The sequence below is a fragment of the Puma concolor genome, chromosome B3 (genome assembly GCF_028749965.1).
Source record: "Puma concolor isolate L17-30 chromosome B3, mPumCon1.1.hap2, whole genome shotgun sequence".
In the NCBI taxonomy this organism is placed as follows: domain Eukaryota; kingdom Metazoa; phylum Chordata; class Mammalia; order Carnivora; family Felidae; genus Puma; species Puma concolor.
Genome location: NC_141672.1, coordinates 79,701,238 through 79,718,261, shown reverse-complemented (window position 1 = coordinate 79,718,261; position 17,024 = coordinate 79,701,238). Strand labels below are relative to the sequence as shown.

At 43.9% G+C, this 17,024-nt stretch overlaps 1 protein-coding gene across 1 annotated transcript in view; it reads left to right on the top strand.

Moving 5' to 3' along the window:
• Window positions 1–17,024, top strand: part of RYR3 (ryanodine receptor 3) — a 530,733-nt gene that overhangs the window by 496,577 nt on the left and 17,132 nt on the right. The window contains 8 exon segments of the mRNA XM_086710284.1: window positions 2,594–2,698; window positions 4,442–4,523; window positions 5,175–6,502; window positions 8,767–8,825; window positions 9,734–9,905; window positions 11,192–11,278; window positions 12,713–12,913; window positions 15,998–16,128. Coding sequence (XP_086566410.1) covers window positions 2,594–2,698; window positions 4,442–4,523; window positions 5,175–6,502; window positions 8,767–8,825; window positions 9,734–9,905; window positions 11,192–11,278; window positions 12,713–12,913; window positions 15,998–16,128 — 2,165 coding nt within the window.

The following is a 17,024-nucleotide window of genomic DNA, read 5'->3' as shown; positions in this document are numbered from 1 at the left end:
GATCAAAAATAGAATTTATGACAGCCTACTAGTTTCTCAGAAATTCACTCTATGGAAAAGGTAACTTAGCAGCACATAAACTCTGTCCAGTGGCAGTCAAGTCTAGAAATGAATTTCAAGTTGAACATTTAGATCTTGCAGTGCTCTTTCGCTGTTTACAACAGCCTGTGGTCATTGCCTACAGTGGTCTAACAACTGTAAAAACAGGGTGTACTCAGGCATAATTTTCTATGATATCAGTAGCCATATCATAGTCCTCTAGGATGTAATACAAGATATATTTTATTTTATTTTATTTTATTTTATTTTATTTTATTTTATTTTATTTTTTAATTTTTTTTTAACGTTTATTTATTTTTGAGACAGAGAGAGGCAGAGCATGAACAGGGGAGGGTCAGAGAGAGAGGGAGACACAGAATCTGAAACAGGCTCTGGGCTCTGAGCAGTCAGCACAGAGCCTGACGCGGGGCTCGAACTCACGGACCACGAGATCATGACCTGAGCCGAAGTCGGCCGCTTAACTGACTGAGCCACCCAGGTGCCCCACAAGATATATTTTAAAAACCATCTCATGAGCCAACCAGCACACTCCAATTATATTTGCTTATTAAACTACATACAGAACTATCAACTTGGAATATTTTAAGGGAGAGATCAGGCCTTGTTTTACTCAAGGATTATAAGAACATGGCGAGAGAAAGGTAGAAGCAGGTGACTGATCTGAAGGGTGACAGAATGTGAAATACCTGTGAAGGGCATTGAACAGATTTGACAGGCATTTGATTTGCTCTCTGTGGAACCCATTCTAATCTTCAGAATTTCCGTTGGAGCACTTAACCCAAAAGGGAAAAAAAAAAAGCTTATTTTTGGTGAATGTAAGTTCCTTACAACAGCTGGTTTTGTTCCAAAAATAATCTAGGGGCTTCTACGGATCAGACACCAAATGCACATGAACGATGATTTTTTCAACAAGCTTAGATGACTTAGGAAGGCAGGCAATATCTCTTGTGCTGCCCTCTCCCCTGGACATTCTGCCAAGGCTTTTCTAGAACTTTAGATGCTACATGTGTTCTTTTTGGAAATTTATTATTGAAGAGTGATTTGGAGATGAGTTAAAGGATAAAAACAAAATAAACTATAAGGAAGAGTGAATAATGAGAAATGAAGGCAGAAAATTACAGAAGAATCTAAGTGTATAAAAAAATGTAAAAAATGATCTCCCTGAAGGGGTGGGGAATAAGATACTGACCTAAGAAACTTTGGAAATGAATACAGACTGTAAGACCAAAGGCAAAAGGAACTGTACATGAACACTTTAGTTGCTAAAGTTTTTCTTGTGTTAATAATTCTGTACCCATTCTACATATATAATGTAAGTGAGCAGTCATTAAATGGCAGAGGCAAGGTTTCCCCCTGGTGAATGGAAGGTTACAGATACACAAGGAGAAGCAGCTAGATGACCCCAGTGGAAATGCGTTAGAGTTGGCTACATCAGTATGCTAAGTTCATGCTCAACTTAATACTAATGCAGATAGAAACATTTCTATATATTTTGTATACACAAATACCTGCTGCTCTGTCAGCTGAGAGGGCCTTAAAGTAATGACATCGCAGTAGAAGCAAGCACAACTAGCTGGTTTCTAATGGCTTCTAATACCATTCTCCAGTGAGAGGGACCAGGCTTCTTGGAGAAAGGGCTGGTCCAAGTGCTGGGGCAAGAAATCCATTGGATGAGCCTGGAGAATCCTATAGTGCAAGGAAATGCAAAAAAAAAAAAAAAAGATGGGGTTATGTCCAAGGGACACAGTGGCCAAAACTGGAAAAATTTGAGTGACAAAATAAATAAAGATGTGAAGTCCATATTAATGTGAATAAATGACTAAATAGATAAGAAAGAATAGACAAATCTCCCATGTGGAAGAATTCCAAACAGTTTATTTTTTTAAGTGTTGATTCAATAATGTAAAAAGAGGAAAGGTTATTAACGGAAAATGCAAACTGGGAATGAAGTCATCCCTCTATGTTTGGCTTTCAGAAAAGGTAGAGATGATATTCCATCTAAAGTTTACGTTAATGATATGAAGACCCTAAAGGCAGTTGAACATTAGCGATATTATCCACATTTTTTTTACCTGATAGCTATGTGATCATGCATTTTATGTATAGCTTTGACTGAAAACAGTAGGGCTTGCTTTTCAAATTGTGGAAGCCTGAAGTTCCTCAGAATCCCTCTTAGGCCAAGGTGTAGGTGAGAGGTGGGCAGGACGGGTTTTCAGTCCTGTATCAACCAGAGCATTTAACTCTTAAATCATGTTCTTCGTTGTAGTATTGTATTTGAAGAACACATTCTGAAGCTAACACAAAAATATCTGGAAATCACTGCACTGTGAAATTCCTAGTGGTGTTTTGTAGGTCTAGGTTCCCACAATAGGGGGCAAAAAGGAATACCTTGGGAAAATACTGACCCACAAAATAGATGCCTTTTGGAAGGAGCTATCTGCTAATAGAAGCAGGTGTCATATGCGCTTACTAGGGCAAGTTGCAGAGTGGCTCATAATGTTTAAGTGAAATAAAGATGCCCTCCTTTCCATAGGGCCCTTGCATTGGGAACCAACAGAGCCTGGCTCACAGCAGGCTGTGGGATGCAGTGGTCGGCTTCCTGCACGTATTTGCTAACATGCAGATGAAACTCTCTCAGGTACTGTGGCCCTTCCCTGCTGTGTCATTGGTGTGAAATGTGAAATCAGTCCCCACCCCTTGGTACTCCCCCCCCCCCCCGTGTGGATGTGGCTGCTTGATCAAATGGCTAGAAAAGGCTTGCAGATTAGATCTCACTTTTAAAACTGAGGCTTCAATGGGAGACAGGAAGAAATGCCTGGGGAGTGGGGGGGGGGGGGGGGGGGGGGCCCAGACAGGTTTTGCATGGATGCAGCTTCCTTCCTTGTGTCCCACCAAACTGTCCTTTCATAATTGCCTCAACACTTGCTTTTTATGATGCTAATCCTTTATGCTTCCTCGTCACTGTTTTGTCAATTTATGACAATCTATCAGCCCTGTCTGGGTCTGTCAAATGTCTGCATGTCTCTGTAATTCATACATCCCTTCTTTCTTACCTTGGCTTCCCCTCCCCACCCCCCCACCATCTCTGCCTTTCCTTCTCACTCCCCATCTCTCTGGCAAGATGAATCAGAATCGCTCAGAGCATTTATTATGAACAAATAAATGTAGTGTATGTGGTTGTCGATCACCTCTCTCCATGGCAACCCATGAGGGAGAACTTCAGGATATGTTTCAGGCTGATTAGAGTAACATTTGCAGCATTAATTTAAGTAATGTGTATCTAAAATTTTCAAGGCTGTCACATCTGCCTCCTCTCTTCTGGAATGTGCTATATAACCCTTTCATTTTTCCCCTTTTGACTCTGGCCTTAATGGGAGGAGAGAGCTCTTGGGAGCGCTGCTAATTTGGCAGTAATAGGTCCACTCCTGTCAGCCCAGCCAGGGCAGTGCAGTGCAGAGGCTCTGGAGACAGGAGCCTGGCCCTGCAACCTCCTCACTGGTGACTTTCAGGAAGTCACTCCCCCTTCCTGGTGTTTGGTTCCATCATCTATGAAATGTTGGGAATTAGAACAGATGATGTGAGGTCTCTTCCAGCTCTTAATATTCCACACTTCTGTGATATTCTGTGTATGACTATGACCCACACCAAAGAGGGGGCAATCCTTCTGATTGAAAGACTAGACAAAGAACTGTGTATTTGTGAGAGAGAGAGTCTGTACAAGAAGTGTGGCCCAGAATGCATTTTTTAATCTCACCCTGAGACTGCCCACCTCCTATCTTCCAAGGATTATTTTCCTTCTGTGACATAGAGTTGAAAACAGAGGGGTAACTTGGCAATGCCCCGTCTGCAATGCTGAAGTGAAAACCAAACAGACTAGTATCAAAACCCTCCAGAGGAATAGCCTCAATTATATAACATTTTAAGGGACCAGTGGCAGCCAGATCACCACCAATTAGAATCAGGAGACCCTAAATTAATCCAGAAAGAAAGGAGAACCCACTTGGTGTTTATAACCTTGACACCTTAATTGGACTGCAATAGTATTCCCCAAAAGCTCACCTGATAATTCGCCAGTATAAAGAACAACATGCACTCGTAGAGATAACTGATGCCTCTTCAGTGGATTGGGTTGTTCCATAGTTTTGGACAACAAGTGGTGTCTCTGCCACGTTGTGCTGATAAAAGGGAAACTAGAAGAGCTCCATTGGATGAGTCCTGCAGCAGTGAGCCTCCCCATTGCTCCAAACAGTGGATGATACGACGTCCACATTCACAATGGACGCAACCTTCACCTAACCTTTCCAGAGCAGGCTCTTGCTCACTGCCCTATACTTTGCTGAGGGATCAGATAGCTCAGGGGTATCTCCTGTTTCTGTTCTAGGATTCCAATCAGATCGAGCTGCTGAAGGAACTCTTGGATCTCCTTCAGGACATGGTGGTGATGCTTCTGTCCCTCCTGGAAGGTTGGGCTGTTTGGTATAACTAGGCATTCACACAACTGTAATTGGTCTGAGCACTAACCATACTAATCACGCAGATTGTCCTTCTGGCAGGTCATTGATGCCATATGACGTTGGTTAGAAAGCCAAATTTTCAGAAACAAAAAAAATGAGTGAGGGCACATGGTCTGATGGACAGAGCCTGAAACCAACTCATTTTATATCAATAGGAAAGCCAGAATGAACTGGGGAAAACCTCCAAGCTTTGCTCTACCCTATCCTCTCCCTCTCCCCATTGCTTTTCAGTACATCTGGCTGCCAGTGTGTATGCCAGCCATCTAGTTGGGCACCCTCCTAGGTCTAAGGGGATAAGGGGGCACCACTTATCCCTATGTGTCCCCAATAATCTGATAGTGAAACCACTTCCCAGGCCCCAGGCCAGATAAAAGGCACTGGCGTGGCCATCTCCTCCTTCCCTTTGTTTCTTCTCCCTTGGCTCCTAGTGGTGTAGTCTTTATGGCTTGCTGCTCCGTCCTACCGATTTCTAAACCATCATGGTCAGAAAAGAGCCGACTCATTGGACATACAACTCTTCTAGAGGTAGCTACCTGACCAGTTACATGATGACTTGGGTTTATTTATATATTTGTATGTCTTTTTGAACCTGCCTCACAGGGAATGTGGTAAATGGAACTATTGGCAAGCAGATGGTTGACACGCTGGTAGAGTCATCTACCAATGTAGAAATGATCTTGAAATTCTTTGACATGTTCTTGAAACTTAAAGACCTAACCAGCTCAGACACCTTCAAAGAATATGACCCAGATGGTAAAGGGATTATCTCCAAAAAAGAATTCCAGAAGGCCATGGAAGGGCAAAAACAGTACACACAGTCAGAGATTGACTTTCTTCTTTCATGTGCAGAAGCTGATGAGAATGATATGTTTAATTACATTGATTTTGTAGACCGGTTTCATGAGCCGGCCAAGGACATAGGGTTTAATGTGGCAGTGTTATTGACAAATCTCTCCGAACACATGCCAAATGATTCTCGCCTTAAGTGCCTATTGGACCCAGCGGAAAGTGTACTAAATTACTTCGAACCCTACCTAGGACGTATTGAGATCATGGGTGGGGCCAAGAAAATTGAGCGCGTTTATTTTGAGATCAGTGAATCCAGTCGAACCCAGTGGGAGAAGCCCCAAGTGAAGGAATCTAAGCGGCAGTTCATCTTTGATGTGGTCAATGAAGGTGGAGAGCAAGAAAAGATGGAACTGTTTGTGAACTTCTGTGAGGATACCATCTTTGAGATGCAGTTAGCGTCTCAGATCTCTGAATCTGACTCAGCCGAAAGGCCAGAAGAGGAGGAGGAAGATGAAGATTCTTCTTACATGTTAGAAATTGAGGGGGAAGAGGAGGATGACAAGTCCTTTGAGTCTGCGTCTGCATTTGCCATGGCCTGTGCCTCAGTGAAGAAAAACGTTGCCAACTTCCTGAAGAAGGCAACCCTGAAGAACTTCAGGAAGCAGTACAGGAAGGTGAAGAAGATGACCGTGAAGGAGCTGGTGAAGGTGTTCTTCTCTTTCTTCTGGATGTTATTTGTGGGGCTATTCCAGTTGTTCTTCACCATATTGGGAGGAATCTTTCAGATCCTCTGGAACACAGTGTTTGGAGGGGGCCTAGTGGAAGGGGCAAAGAACATCAGAGTGACCAAGATCCTGGGTGACATGCCTGACCCAACCCAGTTTGGTATCCATGACGATGCCATGGAGGCTGAGCGGGCAGAGGTGACTGAGCCAGGTATTACACCAGAACTAGTCCACTTCGTCAAGGGTGAGAAAGGAGATGCAGATATCATGTCAGATTTCTTTGGATTCCGCTCAAAGAAAGAAGGTGGCTTAAAGCATGGGCCTGAAGTGGGTTTGGGTGATCTCTCTGAGATTATTGGCAAGGATGAACCCCCTACACTAGAGAGTACTGTACAGAAGAAAAGGAGAGCACAGGTAAGCATAAGTTGTTCTGTCCTCTTTACTTACGCCCAGAAATAGACTTGCAATCAGCTCTGATACCAATTCCCCAGGAAAACCGTGCAGATACCAGCTCTCCCATATCCTGATCTTGCAGTTTCCAGGTCTGGGGAGAGCAAGACTCAGATGGTTGTCTCAGGGTCTTGCTGCTGAGTGGTCTTCAGCTGACATTATAGAGTTCACAGCTGATGGCCTTCCACATCTTTGTTAGAAGGTTAGTTCTCATGGCATACAGGTTTCTTCAGTGAACCGAAAGCATAGAAAACCAGGTGTAGGTTTCCTTCACTATCCAAATCAGAGCGTTCCTGTAAAAACCTTTTGTAAGCAGAAATGGCATAAAGCAAAGAAAAGTTTATCATTTCATAAAAGCAAAAATCCTTTCTGGATTTCTTTCACTTAGCATCAACAGGTACTGATGGAGGTCTTTCATAAAAGTGAAGTATAAAGCAAACTTTCAGATAGTGGGAGAAACCTACAAAGCATAAGGAGAGACCTTTCTTTTGAGACAATACTTCTGCAGTGTCCCAAAAGGTCCAAATGATATCATATGATTTAGCATCATTTTTATTTTTGAGATGCACCCACTATCCAATTTGGACTTTGATCACTTGACTAGATTAAGGGAATAACAGTAATTCAGAGTTCCCTTGGTCATGGAAGGTTCTGGGTGTTCCCCTCCACTGCAGCATCCAACTCACAGCACCGTTCTGGCCCTAAAAACAATGTGGAGAGAAGTACAAAGACATCAGAGCCCAAAGACAACATTTATTCATTCTTTTCGTTAGTATTTATTAAATAGTTAGTATGTGCTTCTCACTGTTTTGGACTCTGAGGATACAATGGTGAATGAGAAGTGCATCATCCCTATGATTTAGTGGGGAAAAAAGGACATTGTGGAAGTCAGTACAAGCATGAAAAATGTTAGGAAGGAGGAGTGCCAGGTAAAGAAAATGTGCAGGGGAAAACTCGCACCTAATTTTGGAGAGTCAGGGATGGAAGCATCAGAGCCATAGGCCTTGGTGCAAAATTATTTACTGTGTTTTGGTCCCTGATGTAGCCCCAGGCCCCAGACAGAGTTTGATACATAATAGAATTCATTCTTGGCTTACTACATGCCAGGCTGTATTCTTAGTGTATGGGTATCCATTGGTTAACAAGAGAGACAAAATTTTTGCTTTAAAACATTTTTTAAATTTTTTTAACATTTATTTATTTTTGAGACAGAGAGAGTCAGAGCATGAACAGGGGAGGGTCAGAGAGAGAGGGAGACACAGAATCCGAAACAGGCTCCAGGCTCTGAGCTGTCAGCCCAGAGCCCACTGCGGGGCTTGAACTCACGGACTGCGAGATCATGACCTGAGCTGAAGTCGGACGTTTAACCAACTGAGCCACCCAGGCGCCCCCAAAATTTTTGCTTTAAAACAGCTTAACTTCTAGTGGAAGAAGACAACAAATCGATAAAATAATTATTGCTTGTGACACATGCTGAAAGATAGGAACAAAGTCATGTGTTACAAAGTGAATGTGGGCCCTGGTATGAATAGGATGGCCAAGGGACTTCTGAAAATACATCATCTGAACCAAGTCCTGAAGGGTGACAGGCACAGGAAAGACGAGGGTAGTCATACTTCAGGCAGACGATATGGCTTGTGTAAAGGCCTTGGTGCAGGGAAGGATTTGGAATGTACCAGGAAAGAAAAGGAGGTCCGGGTGCTTGGGTGTAGTAAACAAGTCAAGTGGGTACAAGACAAGGATGGAGAGAAAGGCCGTGATCACATAGACCTTGCAGGCCTCAGTGAGGAGCTGAAATTTTATTCTAAGTGCAATGGTCACCATTCAGAGGGATTGTGGTGGTTAAGAGGATTGAAGACAAGGCAGGAGCCTGGTGGAAGCAGGTTCTGGATTGGACCTGGTGTGATCTGTGTCCCATCTCACCCTGGCCACGTGGGGCAGTAGGACCAGGGCCATGGGGTCCTAACACAGGTTTTCTCTCTGAGTTGAATAATAAGGACGACTGAGTTGTTAAGTTTGAAATCTTTGTGTTGGCATTTCTCCAGAGTAGCTTGATGCGTAGCAGGACACTTATGTCCCGTGATCCTGAGAAGAGCAGAGACATTCTGAAGAGAGAAAGCCATGAGGACTTGTGACCAAGGAGATGAAAATGGCCAATGCCATATATGGCTCATTACCATGATCTCTTTAACTTGAGGAAAACTCACCTGACTGTTATTTTTGTCTAGGCAGCAGAAATGAAAGCATCACATGAAGCAGAAGGAAAAGTGGAGCCTGAGAAGACAGAGTAAGTTCTTGGTAGCTTCGTCTACTTGAGGTGCTACAGCACATAGCTCTTGATACAGCACCTACTGTTCTGTTGCAATGGTAGGTAGAAAACTTAATTTCCCTTAATGCAGGAAACACATACTGTACAAGTCCTGGACATACTTCTTTTTACCCCAGCTATACAAGAAACACATTCTGTTGGTCTTGTTAACTTTGTGATTGCACCAATAGACCAGGATTTCACCATCGCGCCAAACAAATTATTGAATACCCACACTTAGCAACTTTGTATAATGCTGATGGTGGTGCTAAGATACTGAATACATATTACATGCCAGGGTCTGTGCTAAGATCTCTTATACAGCATCTCACTTAATTCCTGCCACAAGCTTAGAAGAAAGGTACTATTACTAATTCCAGCAGTCTAAGAAAGTAAAGGACTCGGGGCACCTGGGTGGCTCAGTCGGTTAAGCGTCCGACATCAGCTCAGGTCATAATCTTGTGGTTCGTGAGTTCAAGCCCTGCATCAGGCTCTGTGCTGACAGTTCAGAGCCTGGAGCCTGCTTCAGATTCTGTGTCTCTCTCTTTCTCTCTGCTCCTCCTCTATGCATGCTCTGTCTCTCTCTCAAAAATAAACATTTAAAAAAATTTTAAAGACAGCTTTTCTGAAGGTTAAAAAAAAATGTTTAGCTGAATTTAAGAAGACTACAAACATATTTACAACTGACACATGCCCATGATTGTGACTCATCCAAGCGGGCACAGCTCGTTAAATGCAAAGTTGACATCCAGGCACTGTGGAATGATACCGACCTGAGGTTCCCACCCTCAAGGAGTAATTACAAGATTTCTTTTTAATGTAGTCTCCCTATCTGGGCCAGGCCCCCTGCTGCCCTTCTGTGCTGAGTGGGCTTCTTGTTCGTACAGCATGGAAGATGGGGAGAAGGAGGGTACGGCAAAGGAGGAAGAGCAAGCTGACGCCCTGTGGGCAGAAGTGACAAAGAAGAAGAAGCGGCGACGGGGCCAGAAAGTTGAGAAGCCTGAAGCCTTCATGGCTAATTTCTTCAAAGGGCTGGAAATCTATCAGACCAAGTTACTGGTAAGCACTCTAGCCTGGCCATGCTCCCGGTGCAGACCTCAGACGAGTGGTCACTGATTCTGTTTCACTGTTTGCTTCGTTATGCTTCCTTGTCTTTCTCATTCCTTTTCTTCTCTCATTCGTCTGTTGTTTCCTTTTGTGTTGGAGGAAAAGGAAAAGAGGCTAGCCTGGGGAAAGCCAAGTGCTCCAGCCCCTCTACCCAGCACTGGATGCCCTGTGCTCTCTACCAGTGAGCTCTCGTGTGTTATGTGCTCACTTAGCCTGTCATAGTCCAGAGCTCAGAAGCGGCCAGACCATTTGGGATGCAGAAAGAATATTCTTATGTTAGGTTCTCCTGTTACTCCTTGGAAGCTTTGTTGTTCCACCTGCAATCAGCCCTCAGCATAGCTTATAATGTCCTTTCTCTGACAAACTGCCCACTGAGGTGCAGCTGCTGATGGTCAGGACAACACCTTCCCCAACACCATTGGTGAGAGCCTCCTACACAGAGAGACTGAGAGCTTTTCCCAAACTGCTATCATTCCAGTCCTCAAGTACTGATTTTTCTTTTTTTGTTTTAATTTTTTTAAATTTTTATTTGTTTTTAAGGCAGAGACAGAGCATGAATGGGGGAGGGTCAGAGAGAGAGGGAGACACAGAATCTGAAGCAGGCAGGCTCCAGGCTCCGAGCTGTCAGCACAGAGCCCGACGCAGGGCTTGAACTCACAGACCGTGAGATCATGACCTGAGCCGAAGTCAGAAGCTCAACTGACTGAGCCACCCAGGTGCCCCCAAGTGCTGATTTTTCTAGGGAAGATGGCAATGGGAATGTTACCTTGAGGGGGAGAGGCAGAGGGAGAGGGAGAGGCGGTGACTTGCAAGGGGACAAAGACTTTAGGCCACAGACTGGCTACATCCAGGGTGGGAGCTGCAAGGCTCTTCTGTGGGCATAGAAAACTCATTTCTAAATAGACTTACCGTCTGCATAGAGTGCGCATGCACTCACGCACCCTAACAGCAGCATTTTGGTCCTCTGCTAGTGACCTGTTTAGGCTTTTGATTCCCTGAGGGGTAAACCAGGGCAGAGTTCCTTTTAGCATTATTCTGAGCCACTTTTCTAAATCAATGGCTCCTGTTTCTCCCCAAATAAGTCATAAGAAGTCCAGCACTGTCTTAGTACAATGGTTACCAAGGAGTAGGGCCAGTCCCGTGTAAATTTCTAACCAGAAAAGGTCTCCTGTTGGAGGGAAGGAAGGTCTCTTTCCCTTCCAGAACTCTTCTACTTCTGCCTGTCCTTTCCTTTTCAGCATTACCTGGCCAGGAATTTCTACAACCTGAGGTTCCTCGCTCTGTTTGTAGCCTTCGCTATCAACTTCATCCTGCTCTTTTACAAGGTGATACTGCATTTAGGGGTTATTTCCTCACTATACTATATACTTTTTAAAAATCAGAATAGAACTTATGCCCTTAATTAGAGCAGAAATTCTAATATCTAAGGAAATCTCTAAGTCACTGGCTTCCAAAAAGGATATGGTCTTTAACATTTGGAAGAATGGAGACACTGCTTGCAAGGAAGGCCAGTTAGGGCGTCATCTCCATAGTTTAGGCTTGTTCTAGTCATTAGTTAATAAATTCTCCAAATATTTGTTGGGTGCCTACTATATTCTAGACCCTGTATTAGGCACTATAATGCATTTCAAAATGAATAGTAAATACAAGTTTTTTTCCTTAAAGGATAAGGTAACAGAAAGCCATTATAATTGGTCCATATGTTAGAACTATTATGAAGGAAGAATTAACAGTAGTTGGTTTGGGGATATGGGAAAAGGGACTAATCAGGATAAATAAAGATTTTGAACATTGCTAAGTGGGTCTTATAGACCATAGGCACATAATAAATGTTAGTGGAATGAATAAATGAATGCTAGGTCCTGAATTCCTGACACAGCCTTTAACTGGCTATTCTAACTTTTGCCTCTCTCCCTCCTTATCTAAAACCATCAATCTGATTTGTATAAACCTTGCTTTAATCTACATCAACCTGCCACTAGATTGAACTAATAATGGCTTTCCTTTGCCTATAGTCCGGCACTTTGCCTGTGGAGGAAAAATGGAAGTCTGTAGAGGGGCGTGTAGCAAAGCTTGGCTTTAAACATACTGAGGTTGAAGTGACTGCAGACAGTCATCCAGGGGAAGGTAGCCAGCAGGCAATGGAAATGCAGGTGGAAAGCCTCACAGGTGTACATTTGGAAGCCATCTGTGTAAGAATGGCAGTTGAAGGCATGCATGTCAAAGGCATCTAAAAAAGGAATGAAAAAATGTCGACTATGTGCGAGCACACGCGCACGCAGTTGTGCATGTGCACGTTCGTGTCTTCGCCTCCTCCCAGGCCACGGCATTTCAGAAATTACCTCCTGTGGTATAGGGATCATAGCACATGTAGTAAAGCTCTCCTCTTCCTTTTTAAAGTAGGTTCCGCGCTGGGCACGGAGCCCAATGCGGGGCTTGAACTCACCACCCTGAGATCAAGACCTGAGCTGAGATCAAGAGTTGGGCATTTAACCGACTGAGGCACCCAGGCACCCCAGCTCTCGTAACTTTTTTTGTTTTTCAAGAGATAGTATTTGTCTCTCGGAAATTTTCTTTGTAGTTATGATAGACATTGGAGATTCCTAGGAATAAGTTACCTAAAACCTCATTCCCTCAGCAAATAATGCTGCATTACTACCATGTGTATAGCATATGCTAGCAGTCTGAAAAAATGGGGGGAGAGCCCACTGGCAGAGGTACTTTCTGATGTTTGTAAGAAAGTGTGTGTCTTGGGCCAGGTCACTGAAGAGCCTTTAGAAGAAGAGACAGAGGACGTTGCAAACCTGTGGAATTCCTTTAATGATGAGGAAGAGGAAGAAGCGATGGTGTTCTTTGTCCTACAGGAGAGCACTGGGTATATGGCACCAGCACTGCGGGCCTTGGCCATTATCCACACCATCATCTCTTTGGTCTGTGTGGTGGGCTATTACTGCCTGAAGGTGAGTTGCTGGCTACTCTGAATCTAATCTGACTCCTTGGGGAAGATGCATCATTTTGAACCCAGCGAGCCCTTTATTCTCCAGGACTTTGCTTGTAGCCTGAGGTTCAGAGAGTGGTGGCAGTGCCATCACCGGGGAGCTGGTTAGAATTGCAGAATCTTGCCCCACCCCTGGCCTTTTACCTCAGAAGCTACGACTCAACATGCCCTCCTGGGTGATCTGTATTCACACCCTACTGTAAGAAGCCTTACTCCGGGAGTCCCTTTTCAGATACTTCCTGTTGAATTTCATAGGATTAGAGTCATCATGCTAAGTCACACATGCAGCTAGTAATGAGAGCCGCTTCTGATCTTGGAACTTATGTTGGAATTTTATAAAAATGCTTTTCACCTTTCAAAATCTATTGGTTTTTAACTACTTCAGATGTCGGAAGTAAACTTACTGATGGATTACTGTCTCAGCTATGTAGGGCTGTGTAACAAATCCTCCCGAGACCTTAGTCATTTAAAATAACAATCACTTTTTAAGATTCTGTGACTTGGCTGGGCACATTTGAGCAATCCCTCTGCTCTGTGTGAAGGCAGCTGTGTCAGCAACTATCTGTCAGCTCAGCTGGTCTGGACTGTCCATGATGGCACACTCTCACACCTGGAGTGTTGTCAAGGGAACAGCTGGAAGGCTGGGCTCAGCTGGGGCAGCTGGACCTCTCTCTCCGTATAGACTCAGAGCATTCCCCCTTCCGTTTGGCCTCTCTGTATGCTCTTTCTGGCAAGGTAGCTGGACTTCTTGCATATGACGGCTTGGGGTTTTCCAAAAAGAGCACAGTAATGGAAGCTGCTAGCCTTTTTAAAGCTTAGGCCTAGAACTGTCACAGTGTCACTTTACTGCCTTCTGGTGCTTACAGAAAGTCACAGGGTCAGCCCAGATTCATGGTTGCACAGGAGATGAGGGGGAGCCACACAAGGGCGTGAATACAAGGAGACATAGTTCACGGGAGCCATCTTCAGACACTACTATAGTTATATGAATCTTTATATATTCATGTGAATCATAGTATTTTTGGCTTTCTAAGTCTGGTTCTGTTGCTACTATACCACATCTTTTTTCTCATTACATTTTGTTTCGTAAGTAGGAAGTCTCCTTGGCCATACACTAAGCCATCTTCTCCTGGGAAGAGTCCCAAACATATATTCCTATCTTTGTGGCCCTCTCTTCGTCCCCAGGAACTGTAGTATCATGTGGGAAGTCTAGCTACCCCAGTGGGGAGACCACTTGCTCTAATCCACGCTAAGGACTCTTTTGTAATGATGAGAGCACACATTCTGGAGGCTGCCTGGGTGGGACTTACAGTTCTGCCACTTAACCTCACCATTCCTATCTCCTCCTCTGTACATATGAGTGTTAATAATAATAGCACAACCCCTAAAAGTAGCTGGGAGTATTAAATGAACTAAAATGTATAGAGGGACCCAGAACACAAACATAGTAACCACTAGAGTGTTAGTGGTTTACCTTAGTTTACCATCCTAGGGCTCAGCTTGTTGGATTCAGTGCAGATATACCAGTGACCTAGAGAAAACACAAGGTAAACACTATCTAGGGAATAAAGATGTGGAAGTCCTACTTACAAGGATATACAAATCCTTAGAAGACTGAAGGGGGGAATGCTTCAAACTCCAGAGATGAGTACTGCTCTAAAACTTCATAGTATTATGATTATGATTATGATGATGATGACTATTCAGAGTCATTTCACAATATAGCAGGTATTAGTCAGAGTAGCTTTATCTTTGCTTTCCCTCCCACATCATCCATTAACTAGCAAGCGATCATCAGTTCCTCACAGGGTGCAATGCCTATTATTAGCCTTTGCCACCTTCCTGTCATTAGTCTTTTCTTTCCTTGGTGTTGTTTTGTCATGTTAAAGATAAAAAGGGCAAGAAGCAACTCTTTACAAATCACTATCTAAATTTTGTCTTTTTTTTCCCTTGGAAATAAAGGAATAGCATGGGTATTTATAGATAACGTGAGCTTTGAGAAAGAGTTATTGGAAGAACCCGTTTGGAGACCAAAGCCTGAGGGATGTTGCCAAGTAACCAGTGGCTTTCCAGCTGAATGAGAAGCCTTGGCTCTGTCTGCATTAAGTGTTCCTGGCTATAGGAGCCCTGGCTATTCTGAATTCTCATTTCCTAGGATTTCAGTAGCACCCTCTGACCTCACTAACTCTGTCCCTTATTTGAATTATTGTATGTCTGTTGATGGTTGAAGCAAGTTTCCCCTCCTTTTCTACTTTTTTCTGTGGTAGGCCACCATAGCCATGCCACCATCTCTAGGCTAAAATCAAAGTTCCAAATGTAAGAGAATGGGGAATGGTAATAGGAAACCAATAACTGTGTTCCTCTCAGGAAGAAAACTTCAATAACAGCCCAGTGAATCCTCTCATCCCTGCTAGCAAACCCCCATGTTTCATCAACCAAACGTCAGCGCCATGAAATCAATTTGACCCTAGCCATTGAAGGGGGCTGGAACATTCCATGGTATTCTGTGGCTGAGCAATCCATTCTAGAATAGTTCATTTTCTTTCTAAGTCATGTTTCAACTCCAGCCTAGGAGTCCTAGGGTACCTAACTCATTTGGCCCAGAGACTGGTCTAAATATGGCCTTCTCCCCAGGATGGGTCAAGGAGTCCAGTTTGTATTACTACAAGCTATTTAACCCAAACCTTAAAGGGTGGCCCAAGATGAGGGTGGCTCCAGATTTTTGGAGAAGGAAACATATTAGCCAAAGGAGTGAGAAGAGATTTGACTTTGGACCCACAACTAGGCACCCTGAGAATCCTACTACAAAGAGATTACTGCCCCCAGGCTGCCTGGCTGGCTCAGTTGGTAGAGCATGAGACTCTTGATCTCAGAGTTGTGAGTTTGAGCCCCAGGTTGGGTGTAGAGATTACTAAAAACAATAAACTTCAAAAATAAGAGATTACTGCCCCCTCAAATGGGAAAGGTTAATTTGCGAGAAATGCTTGGGAGAGGGTGCTTGAATTAGAAAGCCTGCATTGAGTAAGCAGTGTCTTCCCACTCGTAGGTCCCTTTGGTGGTGTTCAAAAGAGAAAAAGAAATTGCCAGGAAGCTGGAGTTCGATGGCCTGTATATCACTGAACAGCCATCTGAAGATGACATCAAGGGGCAGTGGGACCGCTTGGTAATCAACACACCGTAAGTGTCCCCTCACCTCCATCCCAAAAAGGGAAAGGCGTCTGTACTGTAAACAGAATGGCATGTTCTTAACCAGCCTTGGAGACTGATTAATAGAAGCCTTTTTTTTTTTTTTTTTTTTGGTTTCTAGGACGTGTTTTCTCTACCGCCTTCCTAGTAAATAGCCCATTGCCTGTCAAACGCTGGTGGTGTATCCCTATGCATTCAGTGGGGGACTGGAGGCTGTCGGGGAGTGACGAGCATATTTATTTTTTTTTTTTTTTTTTTTTTGTATAAAACTGTATTTTCTTTATTTTGCATACTTTAACTTCAGAACAAAATAAACAAAAAACCACAGTACACATCCAAACCCCTCGTCAAATATAGGAAGGGATAGGCCTGAGGCCCTTGTATCCTGCCTCAGACAAAGACAGGAGGGGAAAAAAAAACAAAACACTAGACATCAGCAGAAGGAACCAGGTGAACTGAGGCCACTCAGGGCTGCTGGGAAGCCATGGGGACACTATACAGAGGGCACAGGTCTGCAGGTAGAAACTAATCTACTTCTTCCATGCGGGACGCATCCTCATCACCCTCAAGGGGAGGGATCTCATCAGGAACAGCAGCACTGGGTTCCTCTGCAGTTACTTCGTCTTCGTCAATACCCAGGCCTAGCTTGATCATGCGGTAAATTCGGTTGGAGTGGGTCTGGGGATCCTCCAGCGAGAAGCCAGAAGAGAGCAGTGCAGTTTCAAACAGGAGCACCACCAGGTCCTTGACAGCCTTGTCATTCTTGTCTGCCTCGTGACGAGCATATTTAACTAAGAACAGATGGTCCAGTACAGTGTTAAGTAGTTTTCATGTTCGAGTCATACAGAATGCTTCCCTGACCCAGAGGTTCTGAGATCATCTGATCC